This window comes from Pristiophorus japonicus, chromosome 10 (genome assembly GCF_044704955.1).
Source record: "Pristiophorus japonicus isolate sPriJap1 chromosome 10, sPriJap1.hap1, whole genome shotgun sequence".
Lineage (NCBI taxonomy): Eukaryota > Metazoa > Chordata > Chondrichthyes > Pristiophoridae > Pristiophorus > Pristiophorus japonicus.
This window is the reverse complement of record NC_091986.1, coordinates 175,988,809-176,006,670: the sequence shown is the minus strand read 5'-3', so window position 1 is coordinate 176,006,670 and position 17,862 is coordinate 175,988,809. Positions and strand designations below refer to the sequence as shown.

The 17,862-nt window shown below is 43.7% G+C and overlaps 1 protein-coding gene across 1 annotated transcript in view; it reads right to left on the bottom strand.

The window, feature by feature from the left end:
- The window catches only part of nbeaa (neurobeachin a), a 1,211,357-nt gene that overhangs the window by 766,592 nt on the left and 426,903 nt on the right, over positions 1-17,862 (bottom strand). Inside the window, exons 21-23 of the mRNA XM_070892347.1 lie at positions 17,103-17,295; positions 10,377-11,393; positions 4,372-4,589 (exon numbers count right to left, since the gene is read on the bottom strand). Of these exons, the coding sequence (XP_070748448.1) occupies positions 4,372-4,589; positions 10,377-11,393; positions 17,103-17,295 (1,428 nt within the window). The remainder of the gene's footprint in view (positions 1-4,371; positions 4,590-10,376; positions 11,394-17,102; positions 17,296-17,862) is intronic.

The window sequence follows — 17,862 nt, the reverse complement described above, 5'->3', positions numbered from 1 at the left end:
AAGTAACCTATTTTGTTGAGAATGCTTTGCGCATTCAGGTATTGTGCCGCTTCCTACATTACAACAGTTACTACATTCCAAAAGTACTTCATTGGCTGTAAAGCGTTTTGAGACGTCCGGTTATCGTGAAAGGCTTTGACTTTTTTCTATTTTTCCCTGATGTCACCTTAGTTACTGATGCCTTATTACCTTTATTATTCTCCCTGTCCCTTCCTGACCCACTCTGCTTATTTTTACCCAAAACTCTATTCTTCACTCATTCTGCACATATTTCTCTTGCTGCTTTTAAATTTACTCCTTCCTGAATCCTCCCACACCCCCTTCATTAGTTTAAAGCCCTGTCAACTGCCCTAGTTATTCGATTTGTCAGGACAGTGGTCTCAGCCCGGTTTAAGTGGCGCCCGTCCCATAGGAACAAATTCCTCTTTCCCCAGTACTGGTGATAGTGCCCACGAACTGAAACCCCTTCCTCCCACACCATTCTTTGAGCCACACATTTAAACCTCTAATATGTTTGTCCCTATACCAATTTGCACGTGGCTCAAGTAATAATCCAGTGATTATTGCCTTTGAGGTTCTGATTTTTAATTTGGATTTGAGCTCCTCAAATTCCCTCAGCAGAACCACATTCCTAGTTCGACCTATGTCGTTGGTTCCTACGCGGACCACGACAACTGGATCCTCCCCCCTTCCACTCCAAATTCTTTTCCAGTTGCGAGGAGATGTCCAGTACAATGGACTTAACAGTACTAATTATGAGAAATTAGGTGCACTGCACATGCACAATCCAGATACAGCTCACAGCGTCACAGTATGGTACAAAAAAATCAAATCTAAGTTCTTGTAAGACCCTGGGGCTTTCAAGTAAAAATTTTCATGGAGGTATTAAAAGGTACAGAAGGCAGGTCAATGGGATACACTTAATTATGTTATTATGAAATATATAATTTTGTTTAAACCCTTACTTTGGACATTAGACATTTCAGTAACTGAGGAAATATTTGACAATTTTCAGAAAGCATTTTGAGCTACTTGAGGGAATTTGGTGGCCAGATTGCGCAGAGTAATGAGCATACATGGGCAAAACCCATCACAAATGTGGATATAGGAAATAAGGAAAAGGTCACAGAAAATGTAACAAAAACTTGCCAACCAGGAAGTCAAGTTGTGCAGACAGACAGGATGTGTGCAGACACACATTTACCGATACATAAAACGGAAAAGAGTGACTAAAGTAAATGTTGGTCCCTTAGAAGATGAGAAGGGGGATTTAATAATGGGAAATGTGGAAATGGCTGAGACCGTAAACAATTATGTTGCTTCAGTCTTCACAGTGGAAGACACAAAAACCATGCCAAAAATTGCTGGTCACGGGAATGTGGGAAGGGAGGACCTTGAGACAATCACTATCACTAGAGGGGTAAGTGCTGGACAGGCTAATGGGACTCAAGGTAGACAAGTCCCCTGGTCCTGATGAAATACATCCCAGGGTATTAAAAGAGATGGCGGAAGTTATAGCAGATGCATTCGTTATAATCTATCAAAATTCTCTGGACTCTGGGGAGGTACCAGCGGATTGGAAAGCAGCTAATGTAATGCCTCTGTTTAAAAAAGGGAGCAGACAAAAGGCAGGTAACTATAGGCCGGTTAGTTTAATATCTGTCGTGGGGAAAATGCTTGAAGCTATCATTCAGGAAGAAATAGCGGGACATCTAGATAGGAATAGTGCAATCAAGCAGACGCAACATGGATTCATGAAGGGGAAATCATGTTTAACTAATTTACTGGAATTGAGGATATAACGAGCATGGTGGATAGAGGTGTACCGATGGATGTGGTGTATTTAGATTTCTAAAAGGCATTCGATAAGGTGCCACACAAAAGATTACTGCAGAAGATAAAGGTACGCGGAGTCAGAGGAAATGTATTAGCATGGATAGAGAATTGGCTGCCAAACAGAAAGCAGAGAGTCGGGGTAAATGGGTCCTTTTCGGGTTGGAAATCGGTGGTTAGTGGTGTGCCACAGGGATCGGTGCTGGGACCACAACTGTTTACAATATACATAGATGACCTGGAAGAGGGGAGAGAGTGTAGTGTAACAAAATTTGCAGATGACACAAAGATTAGTGGGAATGCGGGTTGTGTAGAGGACACAGAGAGGCTGCAAAGAGATTTAGATAGGTTAAGCGAATGAGCTAAGGTTTGGCAGATTGAATACAATGTCGGAAAATGTGAGGTCATCCACCTTGGGAAAAAAAAACAGTAAAAGGGAATACTATTTGAATGGGGAGAAATTACAACATTCTGCAGTGCAGAGGGACCTGGGGGTCCTTGTGCATGAATCCCAAAAAGTTAGTTTGCAGCTGCAGCAGATAATCAGGAAGGCAAATGGAATGTTGGCCTTCATTGCAAGAGGGATGGAGTACAAAAGCAGGGAGGTCCTGCTGCAACTGTACAGGGTATTGGTGAGGCCACACCTGGAGTACTGCATGCAGTTTTGGTCACCTTACTTAAGGAAGGATATACTAGCCCTGGAGGGGGTACAGAGATGATTCACTAGGCTGATTCCGGAGATGAGGGGGTTACCTTATGATGATAGATTGAGTAGACTGGGTCTTTACTTGTTGGAGTTCAGAAGGATGAGGGGTGATCTTATAGAAACATTTAAAATAATGAAAGGGATATACACGATAGAGGCAGAGAGGTTGTTTCCACTGGTTGGGGAGACTAGAACTAGGGGGCACAGCCTCAAAATACGGGGGGGTGAATTTAAAACCGAGTTGAGAAAGAATTTCTTCTCCCAGAAGGTTGTGAATCTGTGGAATTCTCTGCCCAAGGAAGCAGTTGAGGCTAGCTCATTGAATGTATTCAAATCACAGATAGATAGATTTTTAACCAATAAGGGAATTAAGGGTTATGGGGAGCGGGCGGATAAGTGGAGCTGAGTCCACGGCAAGATCAGCCATGATCTTTTTGAATGGCGGAGCAGGCTCGAGGGGCTAATGGCCTACTCCTGTTCCTAATTCTTATGTTCTTATGGCCTAAGATATGTTTAAGATAGTTAAGATAATAAACTTTCTTACACTCCGCCTCCTATACTATGTACATACTGCTCACTTCCTTCCATTTTCCTGCAGCCAGAATAGTAGAGCAGTTAAGACCACAGGGGTAATTGCCTGACTTTGCATTGCTCAGTAACAGCTTTGCGCACTGGCAGTTCATATTAGAAAATTGAGGGGTCATTGCTCATGGTTTTTCATCCATTCATTTTAAATGGACATAAAATCATGGGCAGCACATTCACAATTTCCTGATGTGCACTGCCAGTGGGTGAGGCTTCCCACAACTAGCATAAATGTGGAACATCAATCCTTATAAATTTATTGTTGATCAAGTTTATGGATTGAAATACCTCGTCATTCCTGTTCCACAGTGGAATGCACCAATTATGATGACAAGAACTGATCATATCTTTTGCATCTGACAGATTTGAAACTCAGGTAAAAGATCTTTAAGTGCAATACTACTGATTTCCTTACAAAATACTTGTATTGTTTACCATTAGTTAATTTGTCAAAAATTGTAGACTGTATTCAATAAAGTTATATATAAGTTGTTAAGCATTCAGTGTGGGCATCATCATACATCAACTGAGCAAGTACAAAGGCAATCAGTGCTTACAGCCACTATTGCCAAAAAAGGTCTGAAAATGGGAAAAATATTCCAAATTCACGTTATACATTATAATAAAAAATGTTGAAGTTTTAAATGTCAGTTACAAACTTCACTTATGCAGCTTATTACACTGACAGGATTACTGTCATGTATGGCATTAACCCACTTAAAATAAAACACTTGATTTAAACTTGATTTAATTCTAACAGAATTTCTCCAATTCACACAACATTTTATCAGGTTGGCTCAGTGGCAGCACTCTTACCTCTGAGTTACAAGGTTATGGGTTCCAACCTCGAGCGCCTAACCTAGTGCAGTACTGAGGGAGTACATTCTCAGAGGTACCATTTTTCAAATGTGACTTAAACCGAGGCTCTGATTGACTGTTCAGATTGACATACAAGATCCTACTGCACTTTTTTTTAAAAAAAGAGCAGTAAGTTCTCCCAATGTCAGCGAACACCACCAGACAGTTTAACATGTCAGCCATTTATTTGCTATTTGTGGGCCTTTACTGTGTGCAAATTGGCTGCTACATTTGCCTAAATAAGCAGTATATTTCAAAAGCTGTGAAGCATTTTGTGACATATTAAGGATGCCAACAACGTTGTATGAATACAAATTCTTTTTTTCTCTTTTGTGTTGTTTTTAAATTTGAGTTCTATTGCCTTTTATAAAAAAAAAACGTTTCATCACCTCCGCCAAACATGTACATCTGTTTCTAAAGCAAAAAGCAAATCTGTCAGCAGACGCTGGTGCATGGGGGACCACTTAAATTCAGGGATGCGAAACATGGTGGTGCGTGGTCCTGGACTAAACTGTCGACGTTGCTCCTCAGTCATTGGCATTCCTCGGAAACCCAGATCAACACGAAGGTCTCTTTCTTGTAACCCACTTCCTCGTCCCTGAACAGCCTATAAATTAAAAAAGATGTAATTAATTTTAACAAATCTTCAGAATTCTATTTTTCAACACCTTCACAATGGATGGTGGGACACGAGGCAAAATGTTTAAAACAGATGTAATTAAAAAAAAATTTAATACAGAAGAGTACGTATGACCAGAATAAAATAAGAAAATCGGAAAAAAAGTAGGGAAGAGCAGTTTCAGGATATATCTTCTTGTATAAAAGGTTTCATTAGCACAAATAACATTTTAAAAAACAGTTGAAACATACACAAACCTCAAACAGCTCTAAACAAACCCTTGTGGTTTACTGTTCAGTTTAAACTAGACTTGGTTATTGAAGTCCATTTTGAATACATTATGATTAAATGATAAAATTAAACCTAGACAGAATCTGCTTTGTTTTATTGTTAATTTAAAAAAATTAATTCATGGGATGTGGGCATCGCTAACAAGGCCAGTATTTATTTTCCATCCCTAACTGCTCGAGAAGGAGGTCGAGAACCGCCTTCTTGAACCGCTGCAGTCTGTGAGTTGAAGGTATTCCCACAGTGCTGTGAGGGAAGGAGTTCCAGGATTTTGACCCAGTGACTATGAAGAAATGGCGATATATTTCCAAGTCAGGTTGGTGTGTAACTTGGAGGGGAATTTGTAAGTGGTGGTGTTCCCATGTGCCTGCTGCCCTTGTCCTTCTCGGTCAGTCACGGGCAACACATGGCTCGCTGGCCATATCCAGCCCGCCAAGGCCTGACTTCGAGGCCGAACGTGCGCCGCACCTGACCCCACCCGACGTAACATCAGGAGGCGGGTCATTGTCTCCGAAGCTGCAGGGGAGTCATAACCAAAAACAGGTGGGCAAATCGAATCTGCTGTTTGCTGCATCAGTGTGTCATTATTACACCCAAAACCTCAGCTTTTGCTTGGTCACTGCAATGTGAAAGGCGAGTTCCTCATGGTTTGTGGGTTCAATTTCCATAAATCTGTGCAAACTTCCCAGGTAAATGCATGATAACATAAATACTTTAAATATATAAAACGACGCCATTGGCAGCATGACTCAGAATTGACAAAATCGAATCGATTGAAAGATTGTTTACTCAGAACTTAAAAAAAAACTTGGTGAGTTTTTCGTGTCAACTTGTCTCCGAAGGAATTTTTGTGAATAATTAAAAATGAGTCCAGCGCTTGATTTCATTCCAATGAGTTATAAAATGCTATTTTTATTTATTAGTGCATTGGGTGAAAGTTGTTGTCTGAATTCTGCAGGGTTACCGCCAGGCTCCTGGCATAAGTCCGCGCAGACCCAGTTACGTTGGGTTCCTGCAATTTCTGGGAGATTCCTCAGTAAAGAGAGAGGGAGCTTCTTCGCCCAGTGGTGGGCAGAAACTGGCCCACGGGCCGTATCCTGCCCACCAGCTCATTCTATCCGGCTCACTGGATGGGACAGAAATAGAATGCAAGCCAGGGCTCGAGCTGCACATTAGTCTGAGTCGAGTCATGGCGGCTCATCTCGATTATTTTTTTTTTTAACCTCCTTTCCTCGCCTAGTACCCAGAGTACGACAGCAGGGGGATGTCATGAGACATGGGAGTGGATCCTGGTGCACAAGGACTCCAGGTAATGGCACGCAATTGTAATTCAAGCCTTGCAAAGTGCGCTACAAAGAGATCTCTCATGTCGGAGGCCTCACAGACTCAAGTCGCTCTGCCAAACAGCCACGTAGAATTTCAATACAACATATAATCGATCAATTGACCAACCATTTCATTCATTTAGTAATGGAAGATTTTACTATTTTACCTTACATTTGTGTAATTAAGATAGCATCTGACTACTGTCTGAATTTGTGTTTATAAATTATTGGGAGGATAGAAGTGGGAGTGATGATCAACACTATGAATTGGCCTGTTTCAAGTTTACCAATTTAACACTTTGCTCTCACCAACGTGCGCAGTCGCTTTAAATTTGGTGCGCGGTATCTCTTTCAGCGGCAGGTGTTGGTGAGCAACCTATAAGGGACCTTGCGATTGCCGCACAACTGTGCGGCCACACATCTTAGGGGGAACATTGGTGTGCGGCTCTCAACAGCTCACCAAAACTTGCTTGTTGGCCCTGCAGCCCAAATAATTAACTGGACTAGCCACACAAATACTGTGGCTATAAGAGCAGGTCAGAGGTTGGGTATTCTGCAGTGAGTTAATCACCTCCTGACTCCCCCCAAAGCCTTTCCACCATTGAAGGACACAAGTCAAGAGTGTGTTCGAATACTCTCCACTTGCCTGGATGAGTGCAGCTCCAACAACAATTAAGAAGCTTGACATGATCCAGGTCAAAGGGGTCCGCTTAATCGGCACCCAATCCACTACCTTAAAATTCACTCCCTCCATTACCGGCGCAACATGGCTAGTGTGTACCATCTACAAGATACACTGCAGAAACCCGCTAAGACTTCTTCAACAGCACGTCCAAAACCCGTGTTCTCTACTGCCTAGAAGGACAAGGACAACAGGCGCATGGGAACACACACCATGGGCTCAATTTTCCTCAGTTATCTACGCCGTTTTTTTGGCACGCGCCGCTTTTTTGAGCATAAATTAAAATATCCAAGTTTCCCCAAAGTTTTTGCGCTAGCGTAACTCAGTTAGTTACGATTTTTTTAGGTTACGATTTTTTTAGCGTCATAGGGGGTAACCTGATGTCTACGCCAGTTTTTCACATTTAAGCAAGTTTGGCCAACTTATATTTTTGCTAGGACGTGGTACGAGACCACTCCCAAAAAACCTTCTCGGCACTTCAGAAAAACCAGCGCACATTAAAAAATCGGCGCAGAAAGATACCATTGATTTTATGCAAAGTTTTGGAGGGAGTCAAGAAGACAAAGAATATGCATCATGAAGCTTAATTTTTTCAAACTCAAAACAGAGAAAAAGGAGGTCGAATGCAATTCATTAATTTTGGATTTTTTTCTAAGTGCCATGCCACCACCGAACTCGAGGGTCAGAGCATCGGCCGGCAGAATCACTCCCTCGCCCAGACACAGAGGCTCGGCTTCAAAAGAATCCTGGGGGAGCGGGGGGGTGGGGTGTGGAAGCCGAACTGAAGGAATGAGAACCCTTAACACTATACAGCAACTTCAAAAGAAACCCGGGGGATTGTTTGCCAAGCCCCTGTGACCGGGCGAGGGAGTAATTTTCCCAGATGGCCATCGAGCCCGGTGAGATGATGTTCGGTGGTGGGTGGTACTTTGGGGAAAAAAAACTAAAATTAAAGAACTGCATTAGACTTCGTTGCCCCAAATGTCCTTATTGAATACCTAGCTTCCCATTCTAAGCAAGCTTATTGCGCATGCCCAGACCAGGGTGTGGTCCATATTCGGACGTCGACCTTGTGGAAAGATGGCCCGCTCTCCTCCGCCGTCGTGCTCCGGGTTCAGGTAGTTGTGTGGGCTTCTTCGTCGTGCTCCCCTTGCTCGTCATCTGCATCATCCTCCTCATCATCAGCCACTCTCACCTCAGGTGGGTCTTCTACTACCATCTGCTGCTGCCTCATGATGGCGAAGTTATTTAGCATGCAGCACACAACAGTGAACTGACCGACAATCTCGGGAGTATTGCAAGTAGCCTCCAGAATGGTCCAGGCATCGTAAACGCTGTTTCAAGATGCCAATGGTCTTCTCTTTTATGCTGCACGTTGCAATGTGTGACATGTTGTATGCCTATTCAGCTTCCATCCTGGTTACGCGTAGGGATGTCATGAGCCAGGTGGCGAGGCCGTACTCTTTGTCTCCCAGCAACCAGCTCTGCCCTTCTGGCTACTGCTGAAACATGGCAGATATAGCGCTCTCGCGTAGGATGAATGTGTCATGGGTGCTCTCAGGGTATCTTGCATCAACTGACATGATGCGATGCATGTCGTCACACACGAGCTGCACATTCACGGAGTGGAAGCCTTTTCTGTTGCTGTACATCTCGCAATTCTCCAAAGATGCTCGCAAGGAGATGTGGGTATAATCAATGCAGCCAGCAATCCTGGAGAAGCCCACAGCCCTGTCTCACATTGCCTGGGCGGTCATGGGGAACTTTATGTAGTCATTCCTCCGGGCATGTCGTGCAGCAGTCACCTGCCGAATGCAGATATGTGTTGCATGTTGAGAAATGGCGCACACATCCCAAGTTGTGGCCTGGAATGATCCAGATGCAGAAAATAAAAGTGCAGTTGTAACCTTCACTTCAACTGACAAAGCAGTCCTCTTGACGCTTCTAGGTTGCAGGTCTCCTTTTACTAACTCACAGATCTCAGTTACAACTTCTGTGCTGAATAGCAGCCTTCTGACACAGTCTGCATCACTCAGGTGCAGGTATGAATGTTACAAGGCTGCATTGATTGTACCCACATCGCCTTGCGAGCACCCCATTTGGAGGATATGGGTAAGGCCTCCTGCCCATCATCCTACGTGCTCTGAGGTTCCTCATGCGATGATGTCGAATCAATCGTTTCCTCCGCAGCATCATCGTGCAGAAGGCTTGCACGAGGTATGGCATTGTCAATATTGCCCCATTAATTAAATTGTAGCTTTGCAAGATGCTCAAAACAGCAAGCATGAAGAGTTAAAGCTGTACAGTAACTAGTGCCTCAACTTTATCCTGTAAGAAATTCTTGGTCCTTGAGCCGCATTGTATATTGTATTGCAGCTCCGATTTTTCCACTGGGAATTAAAGTTCTGACACACAACTGGCTCTTTAAAAATGGCCAAATGCAGACCGGGAGCTGTACTGGGTGTGCACGCCCAAAGCAGCCACGTAAAAAATGTCATTTTTTTATTTCCGTGCATGCGCAGAAGATGAGGGGAGGGGGAGATGGCATTATTCTTTCGGCGCAGACATTAGGCTCCACCACACCACCACCCCTACCCCCCCCCCACCGAAGCTAAAGGACGGCTGCGCAGCGCCAATTTCAAAAATTACATCAGGGAAATTTGCATTTTTTTTTTAGTAGTCGGGGCCAATAAAAAAAAAATGGGCATATCTCTTGCAATACGCCAAAAAACAGCATTGGGGAAAATTGAGCCCCATATCCTGACTTGGAAATATATCACCATTCTTTCATTAAACAATGTTGTGTGCATCTCAAAAGATGGACAACAGCATCACTGATGCGCATAAACAAATATAAGCTATAGACAAATGTAAATTCATTCACATTTCTGACAAAATAAAAAGGACTAAGTTCTGATTTGTAAATTTGTTTCAAAAATTATTTAAAAAAAATAAAGACTTGCATTTATATAGTGCTTTTCATGACCTCAGGACACTCCTAAGCGCTTTACAGCCAATTAAGTACTTTTTGAAGTGTAGTCGTCGTTGCAATGTAGGAAATATAGCAGCTAATTGTGCACATCAAGCTTCCACAAACAGCAATGTGATAATGACCAGATAATCTGTTTTTTTGTTATGTTGACTGAGGGATAAATATTGGCCAGGACATTGGGGATAACTTCTCTGCTCTTCTTCAAAATAGTGCCATGGGATCTTTTACATCCACTTGAGAGGGGACCTCGGTTTAATGTCTCATCCAAAAGACAGTTTCTCCAACAATGCAGCACTCCCTTAGCACTCTACTGGGAATGTCAGTCTAGATTGTTGTGCTCAAGTCTCTGGAGTGGGACTTGAACCCACAACCTTCTGACTCAAGAGGCGAGTGTGCTACCCACTGAGCCACAGGCTGACACCTGTTTGCTACAAATACAGACTATAATTAACAAGATGAGCAAAGCATAGGAACCTTTTTAATCTTACCTGAGTTGTGGCGGTGGTTTGAATCTTTTTAACTTCCTTCCCCGCTTCTTTGCCATCCTCAGATCTGTCAGTATCAGATACTGTGCTAGCAGCGTCTAAATTACCAACAGTTTTTTTTGAAGACAGTTCTGAATCAATAGGTGTGCCAATCATTTCAGCATATTCCATTACTTTTGGAACAATTCCCTCTGATTCAGACAGGATACTCATTTCATCCAAATTGGTTGGGATTTTGAAATCCTTATCCTCAATTATAGGTTTTGGACTTGTAATATCTGAATTACTAGTCATATGAGCTAACAGTCCCAGGTCGTCACAAGCACTTGTATGTATTTGCCTTTCTGGCACATTTGTAATGGAAAGATCGTCACCAGAAGGCAGCTCAGCCAATAGTTTTTCCTGATGGTTTGTTGTTTTATCAAAGAGAAATGAGGTACTATTAACAGGTTCATCATCCTTTTCATCTGCCAGAGATATCAAGGGACCACTGTCTCTTTGTTCCCTTTGCTGAGTAATGGAGGTGTTATTAATATTGCTCTGAAGTTTCTCAACAGCAGATGTATATACATTGTCCAATAGAGATTCTACCTCTACCAGATTACAATTTTCTGCAGCTACCAGTGTCTCAGGTGACAGATCAAGATCATCAAGCTTTACTTCAGTGGCGTCTACCTTCTCAGCTTTGATATCCACCAAGAGATCATGAACCTCCACGTGTACTCCTGTTGTTGATCTGTCTGAACCTCTTGCTCCATTACTCGATATTCTTGCTTCAACTAAGAGATTTCTAGAATCTGTATTGACAGGGTAGTCAGTTTCACTCTCTGGGCTCTGAGTCTGGGAACCATCTTCAATTTCTCTGATCTCTATGCCTCCTTTGGATCCTACTGCTTGAGATGAAAGGCCCGAGATTGTGCTGACACTACCCTTTTTTCCTTTTTTGATATTCTCCTCTTCTTGCCTTTGATACTCTTCATACATTTTGGCTAAGTACTCTTTATGAGCTTCATAGGTGACCTTCAGAAACAGATATGTGAGGTACAATTAATCAATTGTAGTTAACAGATATCTAAAAGACCAAATTATTCAGGTAAGGTTTAACAGATCAATCTGCTTGTGACTCTGCAAAAGTAACAATACAATCTGAATTAAAAATAATACAATGATTCTTACCTCTCATCTACAATAGCCACCAGTTTAAATCATTATAATCAAAGGAAACATGAGTTGGAGCTTAAAAAAACTGCTAACAACTTGAAGTGCATCTACGTTTAAAACTATTAGAAATCATGGGCCCAAGTTTCGGGCCGCTCCTAGAACGGCGCAGCCTCGACCTGGACGCCCATTTTTCGCGCCACAAAGTGCGCCTAAAAAAAACTTACAGATTCTCCGGCTCCCTGCTGGTCCTCGAGTCAGGCGCGGCGCAGCACGAGCAGTTGGGGGCGGAGCTAGGTAAACAGTGCCGGGACCTCTGCACATGTGCGCTACAGTGGGCGCGCATGTGCAGTAGCTCCAGGCGCCCAAAACTGTGTGGGAGGGGCCCGAAGCACGCAGCCCCTAGCCCTGGCCGAATGGCCTCACTGGGGCTGCGTGCATAAGGCTGCCTCCCACACCCAGCTCCTGCTTCCTCCCGACCCGACTCGACTCCCGCTTCCCCCGCCCTCCCCACGCCCCCGGACTGGACCGGACCCGCGCATCCCCCCCCCCCACCGCCCACCTGACCTGACCTCCCTCCCCCCCAACCTGAACCGAACTTCTTCCCACTACCACTCCCGACCCGACCCGCGCTCACGACCCCCCCCACCCCGACCCGACCCACGCTCCCCCCGCCCCCCCACCCGGACCGTACCGGACCCGCGCTCCCCCCCACCCACCCGGACGGGACCCGACCCGCACTTCCCCCCCCCAACCGGACCCGACCCGACCCAACCCGACCCGCGCTCCCCCTCACCCACCCGGACCGGACCCGACCCAACCCGACCCGCGCTTCCCTCCCCACCCGGACCGGACCCCACCAACTCGACCCGCGGTCCACCCCCCCACCCGGACCCGACCCAACCCGACCCGCGCTTCCCCACTCCCCGCCCCCGACCTCCCTCCCTCCGACCCGACCCGCGCTTCCCCCCCCACCGCCCCCCGGACCCGACCCGTGCTTCCCCCACCGCCCCCGGACCCGACCCGACCCGCGCTTCCCCCCCCCCCCCGGCCACCCACCCAACCTGACCTCCCTCTCCCTCTCCCTCTCTCCCTCCAACCCGAACCGAACCGACTTCCCACCGCCCCGGACCCGCGCTCCCGACCCGCGCTCCCGACCCGACCCAATGCCACCGACCTGTAAATCTGGTGCTGGGGACGGGCCCTGCCCGAAGTCTTGGGCCCGTTCAGCCTCCCCCCCCTTCTCCTTTCCCCCTCGTTCCCCCTCCCCTTCTCCTTTCCCCCTCCCCTTCTCCTTTCCCCCTCCCCTTCTCCTTTCCCCTTCCCCTTTCCCCTTCTCCTCTTCCCCCCCTTTCCCCTTCTCCTCCTCCCCCCCTCCCCATCCCTTCCCCCCCCTCTGCCTCCCTCCACCCTCCTCCTCCTCCCCTCGCTGTCAGAAACACGGACACTGACAGACAGAGAGTGAGAGACACACACAGACAGACAGAGAGATAGAGACACTGACAGAGACACACTGGGGGGGGGGGGGGGCTTCCCAGCACGCTGTTGGAGGGCTCCCGGTGCTGCAGTCGGTAGGTAGAAAATGTTTTATTTATTGATTTAAAAAAAAATTATTTCTTATTAATTTTTTTTGATTGATTTATTGGTTGATTTATTGATGTTTTTATCATTTATTATTGATGATGGCTCTTTATTTGTAAAACTGAAGTGTTTATAATGTTTGTAAACTTCCCTTTAACCCCCCCCGCCCCCCGCATTCCCTACGCCTGATTTGTAACCTACACCTGATTTTCTAAAGTGTAGACAAGGTTTTTTCGAGCGTACAAAAATCTTCACTTACTCCATTCTAAGTTAGTTTGGAGTAAGTTTTCACTGCCGAAAATTTGAAAACAGGCGTAGGTGGCCGTACACGCCCCCTTTTGAAAAAAAATTCTGTTCCAAAGTGAAACTGTTTTAACTGACTAGAACTGGAGCAAACTAAATGCCGAGAATTTCAATTTCTAAGATACTCCGTTCGACACCAGTTGCTCCAAAAAATCAGGAGCAACAGAGGCCGAAACTTGGGCCCCATAATTTTACTTTGTCAATTTATACATCAGGAATGCAGATCGCAACTGATTACAAATTAAACACTACTACAAATTAGATTTGTTATGCAATGTATTCAATGCATGACAAATCTAATTTCATGAGTTTTCTTCCGTGTCGATCTCATTATCAGCATTTTTTTTTTAAAACACTTAAAAAAAAAAATGGCGCAGTGCACTTCTAGTTAGTTAGCAGAGCAGCAATTAACCCTTGCATCATCAGCTCCTCCCAAGAAATCCTGTACCCGTGTGCAACATTTCGCCTTGCACGAGAACTTTCGGAAGGTGAGGCTACATTATTTAAAATCAGCTTCTGATCAACTGGGGAATGGTTTCAAAGCCTAGCTTTTTGCCAATTAGGATACAGTAATAAAGTGCAGTCAGAGACAGCTTACACTTTTTACTTATTTCTCATCGGTGCGGGTGAGCGGAGAGTGATTGCGGCCAAGATTTGGCGAGGGATTGTGGCGGTGGTGCGGTGAGGGATCGTGGCGGAGGAGCGGTGAGAGATCGTGGCTGAGTTGTGGCAAATGTTTTTGTGGTGGAGGAGCGGTGAGAGATCATGGCAGAGGAGCTGCAAATGAAGGTACGGGACCTAGAAGAGCCGAGGGCCCAAGGGCAGCATGGGCCAGCCCACACTGCGATATGTATGTGCACTAGGTCAGTGCAGCAGAGCAGGTCTTTCAGGAGTCCTGGTTAATCCTTGCCACTGGATAAAGGCCTAAGCTCTGTCAAGCCCGTGTGGTGGCTGATGTGCAACGGTCACCATAAGTTAAAAAAATCCACGCACAGGCATCTTCCACCCCTTCAATTGGAGTTCAGGACTTGAATATCATGTCCTTCATTGAAACACCTGTGAACTCATGTGGAAGCAAGTCATCCTCGTTCAAGGGACCGCCGATGATGATGATGATGATTTCTCATCTGACTCCAGAAATTTAAAAAACCCAAGGAGAGTCTCATTGACAGCTTGGGTAGGGCAACTTACTGACATGATTTATATTGCCAGCAACTGTTGATGAATTAACAATAATAAAAAACTCTGTAATGTTAGTAATTATGAAAAAAAAAGCTGGATTATAGTTGGACCAGATTTTGGTATCTTTCTCCACATCCTTCATAACTTCAAATACATACCCACTGTATCCCTGTGTAAAGACTGGGATCACAAAAATCAGATACTCCAGTTTTGATAATAAGATTAACTCGCACTGCACCACATTATTTGCAATTTTTTTTGTAACATATTTTAAACTTCTTTTCTGTACTCCTACCTCACCTGCTATACAATGTGTTGGCAGTTTCTAGAAAATAATTCAATGCAAGTATTTACAAATATGAGATATGAACTAACAGCATGATTATGAACTGCTGATATCAGATACATACTGTAGTGGAAGATTAAAATTTGACCAGTATGTGACTCCCAACAGCCAAGTAAGCTTCAGTAGTGTTCCACTGCACTGTTCCACTTGATATTACAATTGGGGAAAATATGCTGTCAGTCAGAAATGGCATTAATTATCTTGCATTACATCTGCAACTTCAATAATGGTAACTAGAGAGCAAAAATAGTGCACAGCAAAGTTTCCAATCGAATGAATTCCGGAGTCACAATCTAATATCACAGTACTTTTGTTCAAGCAGAAGTGTTTTTGTAGCAATTACGTTAAAAATTAGATTACAAGAATACTTATAAACCAATGCATCTTGCACATGTATAAAACAGGTCACGTTCTGACGAAAGGTCATCGGCCTGGAACGTTAACTCAGTTTCTCTCTCCACAGATGCTGCCTGCCCTGCTGAGTATTTCCAGCATTTTCTGCTTTTGTTTCAGATTTCCAGCACCGCAGTATTTTGCTTTTGCATAAAACAGTTCATATGGATTAGGAGGGCTCTAAAGCAGGCTAGTAGCTGAAGTGATAGAACGGTGCATTTCCTTCAGTATCTGATGACTAAGCACTTCATCTCAGGGATCAAGAGGGAAGAAAGTAAAGGGAAAGATATTTACAGTTCATCTTACTGGTAAGAATAGTATATTATTAAGTCTATTGTTCTATCTCCTCCTGAGTGGAGGACAGCGTGAGAAATGAAAAACTAGGATGAATAAAACAATATTATCTATTAAATATTCTTGCAAGTTTCAAACATAATGGGGAAACACTATGCTATCCAAAATAGAAATGCAGTTTTATTAGCTGGACAGTCTCAATCATACCAAACATACAAGGAGAATTTGATATATTTTTACCCTATTGGTTGTGGTTTTTTCTCCAATTACTGCAGAAAATGCTGAAAGAAAAAAATGTTAAGCGTACGCTGTCAGAAGCCTTTCGAATGGCCTTGCAAGTTCCGGGTTTCCGCATGCACAAAAACCCAGAACTTGCGATGTTAGGTTTCGCTTGGACAGATCCACCGCATCCGCTACAAATTCACTTACGTGGTGCAGAGTTGGGCTCTTTGCCAAACTACTGCGCGGCGAATGCCCACAAATCCCTTACGCCTGATAAAAGCAGGCGTAAGGCCTTCTTTTACCAGCGTAGGGTAAAATAAATGTTTAACTCATTTTTTTTTAATGATTTAAACATAGACATACATTTAAAATTAGTTTCGGTAAATTTTCTCCTGTTTTAAAATGTTTAAATTTACTTCTCAAAAAATTTAATTTTTCTTTTAAATGTTTGATTAAAGGGTCTTTCAATTAATTTTGAACATGCGATCATTTATTTTTTTTATTTAAGTGGTGTGAAATTTTATTTATTTGGGGATTTCTATTATGGTTAAGGGGATTCCATACATAAATGGAATCCCCATAAGCATGAGAGGCATCCACCTTTATCACTGGTTGGCATGGCCCACGTGATCCCAGCGACGCTTGCGAACTGCATGCGTCCCTGGGATCCATGGGTCTTAGTCGTACGCCTGCAGGCCCAGGACTGGAACAGTCCTAAGCTCCGGAGACACCAGGTAAGTTCGTACTTTTCTTTTGGTTCAGAGGGTATGCCGGCAGCAAGCCTCCGACTGCAATTTCCAGGCCATTAATGCTGATTCCCATTCCAATCAAGACATAGAATGAATTAATAGACAATGGAGTCACGAAATAGCTAAGAAGACAAGAGAGACCTATGGTGCAATGTTTATAATCTACCAGAAGAGGGTGACAATGAACTGCCCATGATATTGTGCATCATATATTTACAGTCTGTGGTGTACAGTCAGCTGAACTATACTAAAACATCTTGTGGAGCAAGTTACTGCTCTCAACTACAAATTATGTCACTCTCCATTACTCCATTGTCGATACTACAGGATTTATACATGGGAATTGTATCTATACAACAGTATGAGCCAAACAGAAGACAGTAGAAGTGACTACTTTGTAAACTAACAAAAAGGCACTTTACAGCAGAATTTGAATATTGCATTTAATAGACAACCTCTGCATACTTATTGAAGTTAAATTTGCTAGTGAACAAATCCTACCTTGGAATGTGCTATTGAGAGAGTATCTACCCAAACACGCCAGCCTCCCCACTCATACTTGATTGCATGATACAGGAGAATACGGAAAATGTTGTACACCATCTCTGTGATTTTCTGTTCATCTGAGCATTTTGGATTTATATATCCAAGGGAGAACATCCAGTCTTGCCAGACTGAACACTGCAAGAGGCACCTGAAAAAAATACATCACAGTATACAGAATAGATCATCAAAAGAAGTGGATCAATGTAATGTTACTTTCATCATCAACATCTGTATCTCATACGAGCCGTTACATTGTTAAATATATAAGATAATATTCCTTGATCAAGCATATAAAGTTCATCTATGGATATTTCTACATATATATTCAGTGGTTGGGGGGGAATACACCTTGCAAAGGTACTTCCTCCATTAGGCTTCAATATTAAGGGAATAAGGGGTTATGGAGAGCAGGCAGGGAAGTGGACCTGAGTCCATGGTCATCTTAAATGGCGGAGCAGGCTCGAGGGGCCGTACAGCCTGCTCCTGCTCCTATTTCTTATGTTCTTTAGTATAGTCATTCCTGCAACAAAAATGCTTTACATATCTTTAACTTTATAATATTGATGAATAGTGTGCAAAATTAATTGAAATAATGAAACCATTCGAAAAGTATTTTTTGTAAAATGGAAATCTGAATATTGATTTTTGTAATGGTCCCTTCTCAAGACAGTGATTTAAAAAAAATGTTTACTTTAAGAGACAATAAGGAAAGCTG